The following is a 13,099-nucleotide window of genomic DNA, read 5'->3' on the forward strand; positions in this document are numbered from 1 at the left end:
TTTACCTCCTTCACCACTGACAACTGGAGGCTTAGAGGCCACTAACCTGGAGTTCTGACACACACATTTAAAAAGCCTTACATCCTTCCGTTCTCATTCTGGCCGTCACTTGGACACACCTAGCTTGAAACTGCTCTGGCACCTTCACAAACTCTTTTATCTAAATGAGGTGGCTGATGAAAAGGACAGCTGTTGGAACGCTAAATAGGGTTTGTCCTAATGTCCCTGCCCCGTCTTCAAGGAAAAGAAAAAAAAAAAAAAAAAAAAGATTGATGCAGTAATCCTCCGATGTAATCGCCGTCTTACTGTAAAGCCCATTTCATTCCTCTTTGTCCCAGTCAGGGCGTGGCACTCGTTCATTACGTCCCGCAATACATTACGCTCTCCATCGGTTGGCAACAGACAAAAGGATTTGCACGCTGTATTAATAGCGCCCATTAAATTTAATGAAGCCACGTTTGGATCTTAAAGAGATCTCAAACAGCCTTTGTTGGGCAAACAATGGGGAAGTAACAAAGAGCTGTTCCGCAGAGTCTCCGTCTTAACGCTCTGCACCTCGCTGGAGTTGTGTTCTTAAAAAAAGCCCTCCAGTGCATCTTCTAAAACACACCCGCGATGGGAAAACACATCCCTCGCGAGTGTTGCGCCGTCGTAGGTGAGATGAGGTTAAAAAGTAAATTCTGGAAGGCAGAACGGCGCTGCTACTTACCAGAGTTTGGGTCTATGGAGAAATACGGTTGGCCCTCCAGTATGCTGTACACCAGTTTGGCGCTGTTCCCGTACACGGGGTCATCGGCGTCCGTGGCTGTCACCCGGGTGACGGGGGTACCTGTGGGGGACGAGAGAGACGGGGTTCAAATCTAGCTGTGGCGCTATCAGCAATCAGCATCACATATCACTGAGCTGAATCACCGTGTCAATCAGGCGGAGAGTTTTGAACTCTTTCTGGGGTTGATTTTTTTTTTAGAGAGAAAAAAAAAAAAGTACTGCTTCCTGCTGCCCATATCGTACGTGCTGGATGTTTGAAGTGCAGTTGCGATCGTGTGAGTTTCAGCATTTTTAGAGATTTTTTTTTTTTTTCACATTTTGTGAATTGTGACATTTGCACATTAAGGTACTCACACTGATGATGCTGAATTACCTCATGCCCCTCCCTCCTTTTTTTTTTTTATTTTTAATATACCAAACAGTGCTTGTCAAAGCATTTGGCTAATTGGCCAATCAAATAGCCGATGTGGTAAAGACGACTTGCTGAAGCTTTCTGAGGCAACAGCACGGCGTGGAAAATTCATTTTGAAGTGACTTTTCTTTAACATGGTGAACACGGTTGTTGGTGTCAGACGAGCTGATCTGAATATTTCAGCTGCGGCTCTACCGGCATTTTTTGCACACAACCACCTGAAGGGTTTCCAGAGAATTGTCTCAAAAGATGGAAACACGTGGGTGAGTGACAGTCGTTGATGTCAGAGTTTAGAGGTGAGTGTGCAGACTGTCTGGAGGCCATAGAGAGGCAACATTCACTGGAATAACCGCTGGTTAGGCGTGCAGAAAAACCTGCCTGGTAGCACATCACCTCCAACCTTGAGGGAGTGACTATGACACATCCATCGGCCACTTTGTAGCGGCTGATGTACCTTGCAAAGTGGCTGATGTATAGAAAATGCAGTCGAAGCCTTGCCATCGCAACTAAAGGTAATCACAATACCTCCACAGCTCACTGCAGGATGTGTTTATATTTCACGTTTTGAAGGTCCAGGTTGTAAAATTTGGCCTGATTAATAATTTTATATTTTGGGAAAAGATTGACGTATGGCCCATAAATACACTAAAGTGTATACTCGCAAGTCATTTGGTTTTCCAAGGCTTAGAATGGTTCTCATCCATATAAGAATATACAAAGAGCAACAAGGGTCTTGCTCCTAGTTAGCTGCCATCTTACACTGCCATTTTTTAAGGAGGCCTGGCAGTCTGACAGCATCCTTAATATGAAACACGCTTGTCAGGTGGGCTTCCTTAAATACTGGGCTTCCTTCAAAATGTTATACACTGGACCTTTGAAATAAATACAAGACCAAAATCAAAACTTGCACCATGTATTCAGCAGAAAAGATTCAGGACGGCTCAAAATCAAGAGTTAGATACATTATCAAATGGGAATAAAAGAGTGTCTTCAAATTAAGTAGTAATTTGTGAATTAATCATTTCACTGTGAATATGTAACTCTCGAAACGAAACACCAGACCTTTAATGATGTGAGATAGTTACTCTAAACATGCAGTAACGGTCTTTCCAACTGTGAGACAATGAAAATGTCCCTTTCGAAACACAACACAAAAAATCCCCCTCCCTGCTCATATATATATAAGAACATATACTGTGCAACACTTTGCACAGACCCGAGCTTTCATGGGATAACACACAAGGTGAGTCTGGTGTCTGGTTTGGAGCGAATCCTATCATAAATAGCGAGCGTGGCGCCATAAACGCACCGTGTCGTGTGCAGTGTCATCCCCGTGCCCTCAATATGTCTTCACACTGTGTGTGTACAGCTCTGCCATCAGTGTCAATTACTCGAGGCGGATACGATATGACTCGGGAGGAGGGAGGCTATTATGGGGGCGCAGCCTATCGAGCAAACTAGTAGTGTCAGTGTTGATTAGTCATTTAGCCCGCAAACTCCTACTGAACACATCAGCTCGCGTGCCAATCAGTGCGATCCTGACGGACGTGACGCGCGGAGGAACCACACACTGGTATTAACTTTAAAATGATTTCCCACAAGTGCTGCTCACAAGCCCGACTTCGACCTATCCATGCGCTGAGAGCTCGGGAACACCGTGTCACGCGTGTGAAAGCCGAAACCAAACTTTACACTGTATTGAAAGGGAAAAAACGATTTTCCCTCTCTGATAAATAAACCTTCAACGCCATTAATATGGCTGCAGGCGCATGTATTGAAGGTGGGAATCAGATATCAACCCTTTAACACCGCAGCAATTAGCCTGACCCTCACCAATACAAAAATCAATGCGGCAGAAATACGGCTCTGTTGTATTAAAGTAGCCATCAAGCTATAGAAAATGCACCTCGAGACCTTTGTCAACCTGCGGCTCCGGGAAGCTTTTAAAAGGTTAATCAGAAAACAATTTGGGTGGATCTGAATTGCCCTCGTCAGAGCTGCTTTGTACAGTAACAGGACTTAAAGTCAACACCAAATAGAAAGAAGCTATTAAGGCGAAAGAGACTATTAGCGCAATTAAACTCTTCCTTTTAATTCACGGTGACCTCGCACCTCATCAGTCTCGGTGTGTGTGTGTGTGTGTGTGTGTGTGTGTGTGTGTGTGTGTGTGTGTGTGTGTGTGTGTGTGTGGGAAGCTGACAAACTGCGAGCAAGCAACATGCATGCAGGAAGCTAACACTAATTGTCTCCGTGAGAGATGCTTAGCAGTCCTCTGACAACAAAGGCAGACGTCCCTCCTCACCAGTGGTGGGTAAACTTTTTGATTGGTGGTGGCCACTGAGGGGCCGGAGCAGGAGCAGATGGATGGAGTGTTTTTGGTGACCCACCTCATTAGCACGCTATTTAGCTCTTCATTAAAATGGTTCTTTAAACACTGAAGAAATGTATGAAATACAGCTATTCTATTGCTTACTTACTATTAACATCATTTCCTCAAGTTCGGCGGGCCAGATTAAAAAGTTTGACGGGCCGCATATGGCCCCTGGGCCGCAGTTTACCCACAGTTTCCTCGCTCTGGCCCGCAGGCACCACAGCCTGCTGCACGTGCACAAAGGCTTTGATGTAGGAAGGCCAGGCCTACACAATGTGATCCAGGGGTTTCAGACAAGATTAAAAAATAATAATAATGATAAAAAAAAAAATGTTTAGGAAAAAAACAACATGGAGGGCCCACAGAACAGCTTGCAGTATATCCAGCATTGCTCTCACAGATTGCATGTTTTTGCCTTTGAATGTACTCAAATACTTTTTTAGAAGTGCTCTCTCTCTCTCTCTCTCTCTCCCTCTCTCTTACCCCCTCTCTCTCTCTCTCTCTCTCTCTCTCTCTCTCTCTCTGATGCACCTATAATAAAGTGTCCACGAGTGTCCACAAGCCAAGTGTAGATGCAGCGTCCAGACAGTGCTAACGTTAACCTTCAAAACATACAAACAAGTTTTGCTCTCGTCTGTAGTGCAATTCATCCGTCGAGTTCGGTTCGGCGTTGTTGCTGTTGAGAGTTATTGAACATAATGGAAACTAGATGGCCCTTCAGGGTGATAAAAAAAAACAAACTTATATAAAAAGCCCAAAAACAAAAGTTGCTTGAAGCTACAACACTCTTTCAAACCTCAAATGATTTCAAAATATTGCCATGGCCCAGTCGAGGTCGTGTCTCTCCTGTTGCTTGCGGCCGGTCAATCACATCCACATGACTTAACAAGCCTTCAACATGTTCTGGGGGCTAATCCAGGTAGGAGGCTAAAAAAAAATACAACCAAAAAAATTAAAAAACAAAACCAAAAAACAATCAGTGTTTAATTTGATGTGATACTAGTTTTTTTTTTTTTTTTTAATTAAAAAATAGTTTGTGGTTTGATTATATCAGTGTCTTTAACTAGTTTTTACAATGCAATATTGCCTTTGCTAGTCAGAGGGGTTTCAAAACTGTACCGTTACCGTAGCCCCAAAACCGTGATGCATACCGAACCATGGGAAAACCGTACCGTTGCATCCCTAATAGATAGTTAGATAGATTGATAAACGCTGGAAAACCTTTTGGGGCTTTATTTCATGATGGTATTTTCTTTCTTCTTTATCAGTTTTGATGACATTAGCTCTGCACGTCGGCACTGATTAATTAAAGCACCACTGGGCCCGGTGGTCCTGTGACATCCAAACAAAGCAAGAGCCGCCTTATTGCTCTATCTGCAGGAGTGTTGTCACCGTTGGGGCCCGATTATTTCACGTTGAGAGCGATGCGAAGTGGCCCGCTGAGACGCCGGCGTTCCCGTATATTATACAGTCTTATGAGTAGCGATGCTGCTGTTTTGCCAATGCTTACCTTGTACATTTCACAAGCGCCTGCTGCACCCTCTGCTTTATGCCTGCGGTTCAGTGACCACCCATTAATCCTATGTCTCTGCATGCTTTGCAGCGCCAACGGAAAGTATATTTAGATTTACTCGTTACTGGTTGACGTCTTATTGATATTTGTTGGTTGGAATCTTCTGAACTTTCAGTTAAGTCACTTGATGGTGCATGTGAGGAATACTGAGAACCCGGTTTACACGGAGACAAAGAAAATTTTCGGAAACGCGCTCGGAAAAAAGAAATGCGTCTACACGAAGCAGTCTTCAAAAATATCCTTGTTTAGACGGACACGCTGGAAACAACCGGAAATGATGCAGTACCTATGCCAGGCCTGGTGTGGCACTGTGAGTTTACTCCCCGAAGGACGAAGAAGAAGCCTGCATTTGAAGGCCAGTTACGTCATAGCACTGCGCAAAGGCTTGTCCCTGTTCACTAAAATTTGAAGGACGCTCCAAATGCACCCTTGAAATGCAGCCTACTCTTAGCCGATTCGAGGATGCACCGCTACTATCCTTTGCGTCCTTCTGTATCCCAGGATGCTTTGCGTACTGCTGTTAAGTATCCTGGAATCCTGGGAAGTCAACTGAAATGGCGCCATCGACTGGCAAAGACACGACATATAAATGTAAGTATTTTAAGTTTTTAACGCAGGGTTTTTAATTATTTGAACATCCACAACGGTGTGTTTACAGAAGTAGCAGCTCGCTAACATTTGCACCACGGAGATGGCAGCAAAGATCGCTGGTGAAAAGACGGTGTGGATAAACGACAAAGTTGAGCTTCTGCTTCGAGATGCTTTCGAACACAAAGCCTCAAAGCTACGTGATGAGGTTGACTGGGAGCCATGTTAGTTAGTTTGCTGACCTTTAGGTTTTCTGCCTCTATATTCCAGTCCCCTGACCCAAAAGAAAAATAAATATTATGTGAAACAGGAGGTTTGCAAATCGTTTTTGGTTGTGTTTATTTTCACTTTGCACACAATCCAAGAGCACCGTGTGTTATTGTCCAGGATTGTTTGCAGTTTGTGGTAATGGAGAGTAAAAGGAAGACTTCAGGCTGATCATCTTTAGTAGCAGTAACAAGTCTGGTGCGGAATTGTGAGTTTCAGTGAAAACGCTGGCTTCCTAAGAATGCAAGGTCGGAACGATGAAATATTTCACGGTTTTTCGAGAAACCCGCCTTGGTGTAAACATTGCCCTCAGGTTGAGGTTCCACGACTGCAAAGCTCTCGCAGCCCTGCATTGACTCTCCTCTCCACGAGTTCACAGCAGGAAGGCGGCGCCATTTTGTTCGCTCATCTCTCTAAAGTGTTAGAGAAGTAAATAAAACGCTCAATAATTTGACTGACAGAATGACTGGAAACATAATTACAGGAGCAATGTTCCCAATGTGTGTGTGCTCAGAGCTGCGCGTGAGCTCGCGCGCCGCCGATGTTTGCAAATTGTCAAATGAATAAAATGAAAGACAGCTAAGGAAATTGCACCTCATTTTTTTTCCCCTCCACCCAGAGATACGGAGCCCTTATCTGCCTTAAAGTTAAATTACTACCACTACTACACAGAGCGAAGGCAGCCATCCACACACGCCTAATTATGAAAAGTACCTTCTACTTCTAAAAAGGTGTCTGACGATTGCAAACAGGCTTTTATAAAATTCAGTTACACTACAGATAGCAGTGGCAGAAGAGAGCGGAGTAAAATCCTTCATAAAAAAACAGTGGAGCCACTGAAGCATGAAATAGCTTGCTCTTATTCTCACCCCCCCCCCCCCCCTTCCCATAGGGGCAGCATGCTCCTCACTACTCTTCATTAAAAAATAAATAAATAAATAAAATGAATAAATAAATTAATAAATAAATGTAACAAAATAAAAAATAAGGGATTAGAAAAGCCTCTGTTTCGGTCCTGTATCAAATTAGTGCAGATTAGCCTGTCCTTCCCCTTTGATAATAGCCAGAAATTCCAAGGAGCACAGAGCCAGAAACGGAGCTGTGGGCCCAGCGAAAGGCACAGAAACTCAATTGTAGGAGGAATATTGTCTCTGGCTGGCTTTTTTTCCTTTCTTTTTTTTTTTTAACGTAGGCCGGCCCTGCAGCACTGTGGGGGATTACAATAATGGCAACACAGCACCCAAACTTCTGGGAATGAAGAAAGATGAATGGTTGCTAAAAAAAAAAAAAAAAAAAAAGAAGAAAAAGAAAAGGCACGCCAAAGGAATTAGCCATGTAAAAAAAAAAAAAAAAAAAAAAGCCCACAGAGGAGAACGTTCACCCCGTAATGCAACGCAGGGTTTAAACCTACCTATACTGCTTTGCCGTGTTTTTGGTTTTGTTTTTTTTTTTTGCTCTTGCCGTTGCTTAACCTTATAAGCGCCGCTCTCGCTCAGACCTGTCACAGACGTGCGAGTTGGTTGCAATCACGCTGTTTCCTGCCTAAATGGATTAGTCTCACTCTTCCCCCGCTGCCGAGCAGATGTCCGGACACTGAGCGACTGAGTGCAACCTCGTCCTGGCAAAGCGGATCCCCCCCCCCCTCTGCAAGCTGAGGCCGGGGCCCCGCGGAGTGACACGGTGCGCATTAAACATGTATGAAAATACAGCCTTAATTTGGGGTTGTTTCCCCACTCTTCGCGTCATCTCATTAATCACGTCCCGCGGTAGACGGAACTGAATGCTGTGCACGTCTTTAAAGAGGAGAAATTGTGAATAAAGGTCGGCATTTCTGTATATGTGCCATTCATTGGGAATATATGGTTGTTAATTTCTTGTTTGCTTGTCCGAGGATCCACTCCCCCCCCCCCACCGCCCCTTAGAATGAAGACATGGGGGTCCTAGCCTGCTGTTTCATCAAGCGACAGAAATAATAGGGCACACACTTTCTATTTACTCAGCACACAGGCCCACTGATAGAAAATCAATAGGAATCTTCTTTGAACCAGAGAGGGAATAAATTAGGGGACGCAACCCCGATCTGACACACAGTGGCTGCAAGGAGGACGCTGCAGCTTATATCTGGAACAAATTACCCGACAGCACAGTTGTGTATTATCATCAGTTTGGTTGTCGTCGAAACAGGATGCTTTATTTTTTCATTTATTTATTTAAAAAATTTGGCATTAACGTGCCAAATTGTCACCACGGTCCTTCCCACAGCCTGGTCAAGGTTCTAACGTTGCGCCATTGCTTCGCTCACAGTCCAAACATGAGTAGCGGGAGTCTTTGTCGCTGTTGTTTGTAATGTTAAGGACATTAGCGAGCATGAAAGAGGTGAGTTGTGTTCAACGTACAATTCCGACTGGAACAGATTTAGCCCAGCTTGCCCAGTGGAGCATCAGGCCTCCCAGTTTTTGAGATGATGAGCACCTCAGCGTGGACCCAGAAGAATGTGGTGGTGTAATAGCAGCGGCACATTCACTACATTGTTATCCCTAAAAGCAGTGCCACGCACGGTGTCTTCCAGAGGATTCCTCCTGCTGCCTGTCTGAACAGTCACGCGCATTTGGGAAAGTACGTCAATTTAGATGCTAAGCCATTATTATGAAACTGCACCAAATGCACAATGACCCCGTGCTATTGAAATACCAATATGTTTCCTTTGAGACAACAAAAGAAAAAAAAAAAAATCTTTAACAGTGCAAATCTCACATGCAGATCGAGGCAAACATGAAAGATGATTGGACAAGCTTTCTTTCCAGCAAGCTGACCAATCAGATTGAATTGAGCCAGATCACTATGCCTCAAGGCTTCTCAATGGTGCAAGATCACCATCCCATAGTGAGAGATGGCTCTTTTACTGTGTATAACAAACCACAATTAAAAATGTCAAGCCAGAAAAGATTCTGTCACAGTTGTGAAGGTTGCAATTCAACTTCAGCGTGGCATTTACAGTGCACCCGTCTTTTATTCTGTTTCATACCTGGTATCTAATGTGAGCCACTGCACGCTGGTGATTCACAATTTAACGCGGCAGATGATTCCATTCTTTCACGGAGGGCACATTTCAAGGCACTTGTTTAATTTTTTAAATAATTAAACAGTTCCAGTTGCTTTGCCCCGCTGCCTCCCTCTCTGCATACAATCAGTGCTGTGAAGCAAAGCAACAAACCCTCCATTACATATCTGTTGCATTTGTCCCTGGGGAGGTGTGTGGAGGGGCAGGGCACAGTCCAAACATTTCAAACTTTTTGACAGCCTCAGCGACGCTGTAGTCAGAAAACACATGCAACAATTAAACCCTCTTATCCTGTTTGGTGCATACATAAGCATAATTTTTTTTTTTTGTGTGTGTGTGTGTGTGTGTGTGTGTGTGTGTGTGTGCGTGTTTTAATGAAGCTTTGCTAATTGAAAGTCACTAATCTGTGAGTGGCTCTTCGACAAATGAATGTTTCGGAAAGGCAATAAAGCTTCCATTCTTCCGTCGACAAAAAAAGCACGAGCCGCTCCTCTGCTTCCGATACCCTGAGTGCATCATCAGTACGTGCAGCAGAACTGTGGCACCGCTGGGACGCTCTACCGGCTCAAATAACATCATTTTTATAATCATACAAAAAGAAGCTATTGTATCTTTCTGTCCAGTATTCTGACAACTGTAAGTCTACTTGAGGATTTCCTCATATTGCCCAAATCCAGCAAGCATTTGCTGCTGCGCGGCAGCATCCTAGTTTGGACTGGCTCAGCGGCGTGAAGGGTAGCAGACAAGGGGGGCATTCATATGTATGCAGGCACTGAGCCATAGAGCAGGGATATCACTGAGGCATGGGGAGAGCTGTGGGCTGCACGGTGCGTAGGCCTAACAGTGCCCTGCTGCGAGCCCTACCCCAGTAAAACAATACTGTTTATGTCTGACTGGCTTCGCACCGCAGGGGGGCGAGAGAAAGACGGACAGGCACGACGGTGCGGCAGGCGAGGGCTGCAGCAAAAGAAAATTTTAGATCACAAAATGGTTCCTTTGGACTGAGTCGCTGATAATTCATTTAAAAGGAAACATTGATTTGTTGGTCGTTCAAAGACATTACTACTTGAGTGTTTTTTTGTTTTCATGTTTTCATGTTTTTCATGTTTTATCTTTCTGTTTACAGGCAAATGTTGTTGTTTTTTTACCTTATCGTGAAGTCGCTACCCAAAAATAAAAACGCTAGCCCACTTCCTATCATGTCTAGTCAATGACTTATTGAAGTTATTAAATTGAATTGTGCGTCCTGCAAAATAAATGCCCAATACTTTCTCGATATACAAGGCCGTGACTCCATCAAAACAGTTCCGTGGACAATTTTTGAGTTGTGACCCACCGGTTGAGAAAGATTGCTTTAAAGGGAGCAGTTTTGAAGGAGTTTGCATTTTGTTTGGGTTCAGGTTGCTGAGAGAAAAAAACAAAATCATTTGTAATACCGCGTGACATCAAAAATGAGGCCATTGATTGATCACAGACAATGCGTTTGGTCAGCCATTCTGCTGTGAACATTTCAGGAATTGTAAAAATATCTATTTAGAAAGAAAAAAAAAACTATTTGTGCCAAAGTTGTGTAAGTTTATGCTCCAGTTCTAGGAGGAGAAATATTTGTGTGTGCCAAAGAAAGACACAGGTTTTAATAGCAAAGACTACTTAAAGAGAAGCCCTTTTAGTTTTAAAATTGGTGTACAGCTCTGGCAAAGAATAACAATATATGTATATGTATATATATGTATACATATATATATATATACATATATACATTCATGAAAATGTGCCTGAAAATGAATGCAGGCAAGTTAAATAAAGGATTTATACTACAGGCAACAATAAGAACAGTATTTTAGTGATGCTCTCAAGAGGCTCCATCAGTGTGACGAGCCATGGAGCCAGTCCGTGTGGCACTGCTGAGGCATTACAGGAACCCAGTTTTCTTTCATAGTGGCTCAAAGTTCATCTTTATTGCTTGGTCTGGTTTCTCCACTTTATTTAAATCAAATAAACTAAAGTCAGTTGCTCCCAATGAGGGAACACAGTGCAATGACAGTGTCAAGGAAACCCACAAAGAAAGGGAAATCGCTATATTCATAGGGTTTGTCAGAAGAAACATGCGGGAGAGGTTCTGAAATCTCCTGCTAAATGGTTGGTAAACTGGAGCACATGACATGGCACTCAAAAAACCATCGCTGTGTGAGTGTGGGAACCAAACACTGGACTTTAAGCTACTTGGATTCCATCCCTTTCCTCATCCCCCCTAGACTTTCGGATGCTGAATCCAATTGAAACATAAAAGTCAATTCTGAGACACTGGAAGTGACTTTGGAACACAAACAGTCCAGTGTGTTATTGGTTGGTATTTGGTTGGTGGTTTACCCCCCATGTGGTGGATCAAGTCACCACTGTCAGTAGCCCTTTCCATCACTGTGTGCGAGTCAAACATCAAACATGAATATATACACTTGCACTTTAACACAAGAAACATTGAACTTGAACATTGAACTTTGTCATAATGTTTGAAGGTTTTGATATTAAAGCAAAAAAAAACGACTGGCGATATTTCACATTGTCAAATTAAAAAAAGTAAATAAATAATAAAACAAGTTTTGCTAACCATTCACACGATGTTACTTTATAGGTAAAACATAAGAAATCCTACCAAAGTGAAAGTGTGTTGCTAGGTACATCCCATATCCAGTGGCCAGCATTTCCTCAGCCACTGCAGTCTCCCTACTCTTGTTCAGAATGATGGCATGACGATCCCGGTTCATTCGCTCTTTTTTCCATAAATGGCTGCTCTGCGGAGCTGGACGGTCCCCTGACGGCGCCGTCGGTGACAGCAAAGTGATTATGTATTGATCTCGATCACGCACAACTTGTGTAGCTCCCTCTTCTGTGGGCAGTGAGGATCATGAGACGGACAACAAGCGTGCAAGTGCGTCTCGCTCAGGTGGCGCCACCGAGGCTATTTCTGGGACAGCGCCACCTATTTGATTGGGGAGATCTGATGATGCCTCCATCACACAGAAGCAGTTGCAACGACGTGGAGAAAACAAGCGTGTTAAGCCTTTCTTTCAGCCATCCATCCATCCATCCATCCATCCAACCATCCATCCATCCAGCCATCCCCGTCCGTCTATACTCTCAGAGGATTCGATGACATACTTGGAGCGCCGCCAGCTGCATGCCTCACCCCCCCACCACCCCACCCCCTCCCCCCGACAGCACTCAAAGGCACTTTTTGCTTCACGGGCTGCAGATGGTCATTTATGGCAATGTGGCAGATGAGTATTAAAGGGAAACCCTAAACAAATACGCAAACCCATAAACAACTGGCATGTGTACATCTCCGTCACTTGCCAAGGCATGCCTCCAGCCTCCTGCCCCTCCATTTGCAGCAGACAATAAACTCCCGGCTGGCAGCTTTGACAAAACGTGAAAGCTGCTCTTACACGGGAGGGAAAAGAAAAACGGCCATTTTTAAATTGCAGGGAGGAAGAAAAACAAACAGTTGCAGCGGAGTAAAAGCACAGCCCACCAGTCTTCATAATGGATAAGTATGCTAATGCGAAGATTGGTAGTTGAGGCAGGGTCACTGAACTGAACACGACTACAGTGTATGGAAAATAAACAAAAAAATAAAAACACACAGCACGGATGAGAATATTTTTTACTGTGTTTACAAAGAAATGTAATGGGGGGAAAAACAACAAAATGAAAAGAAAAAAAAAACTGCCTCAGAACAACAGGAGGAAAAAGCTTTAACTATCGTGGAGAAAAGATATGGTTGTCAGCATCCGGGAAAATGTTCCCCGGAGGTGACGACGGATAAGGAATGTTGCACTCCTGACGAGGGAGGGAGGGAGGCAGGGGACGGTCACACTGAGGCACTAACACTGTCACTGTTGGAGCACAATCACCCGACTGCAAGAGGAAGAGGGAGACATCGCCAGGGACAGGGTTGACGTGCATGTCTGTGTGTGGGAGTGTGTGTGTGTGTGTGTGTGCGTGTGCGTGCGTGACAACCCCACCGACGGACTATGCCACCTTGACAGGCCGTTTACA

General features: G+C 44.0%; 1 protein-coding gene across 3 annotated transcripts in view; it reads right to left on the reverse strand.

The window, feature by feature from the left end:
- cdh8 (cadherin 8) overlaps positions 1-13,099 on the reverse strand; it is a 117,878-nt gene that overhangs the window by 37,440 nt on the left and 67,339 nt on the right. For all 3 annotated transcript variants that reach the window (XM_076028426.1, XM_076028425.1, XM_076028427.1), the window contains one exon: positions 710-829. In XM_076028426.1, coding sequence (XP_075884541.1) covers positions 710-829 — 120 coding nt within the window. The remainder of the gene's footprint in view (positions 1-709; positions 830-13,099) is intronic.

The sequence above is a fragment of the Nelusetta ayraudi genome, unplaced genomic scaffold, assembly GCF_046127955.1.
Source record: "Nelusetta ayraudi isolate G7.1 ecotype Tasmania unplaced genomic scaffold, CSIRO-AGI_Nayr_v1 ptg000023l, whole genome shotgun sequence".
Classification (NCBI taxonomy): domain Eukaryota; kingdom Metazoa; phylum Chordata; class Actinopteri; order Tetraodontiformes; family Monacanthidae; genus Nelusetta; species Nelusetta ayraudi.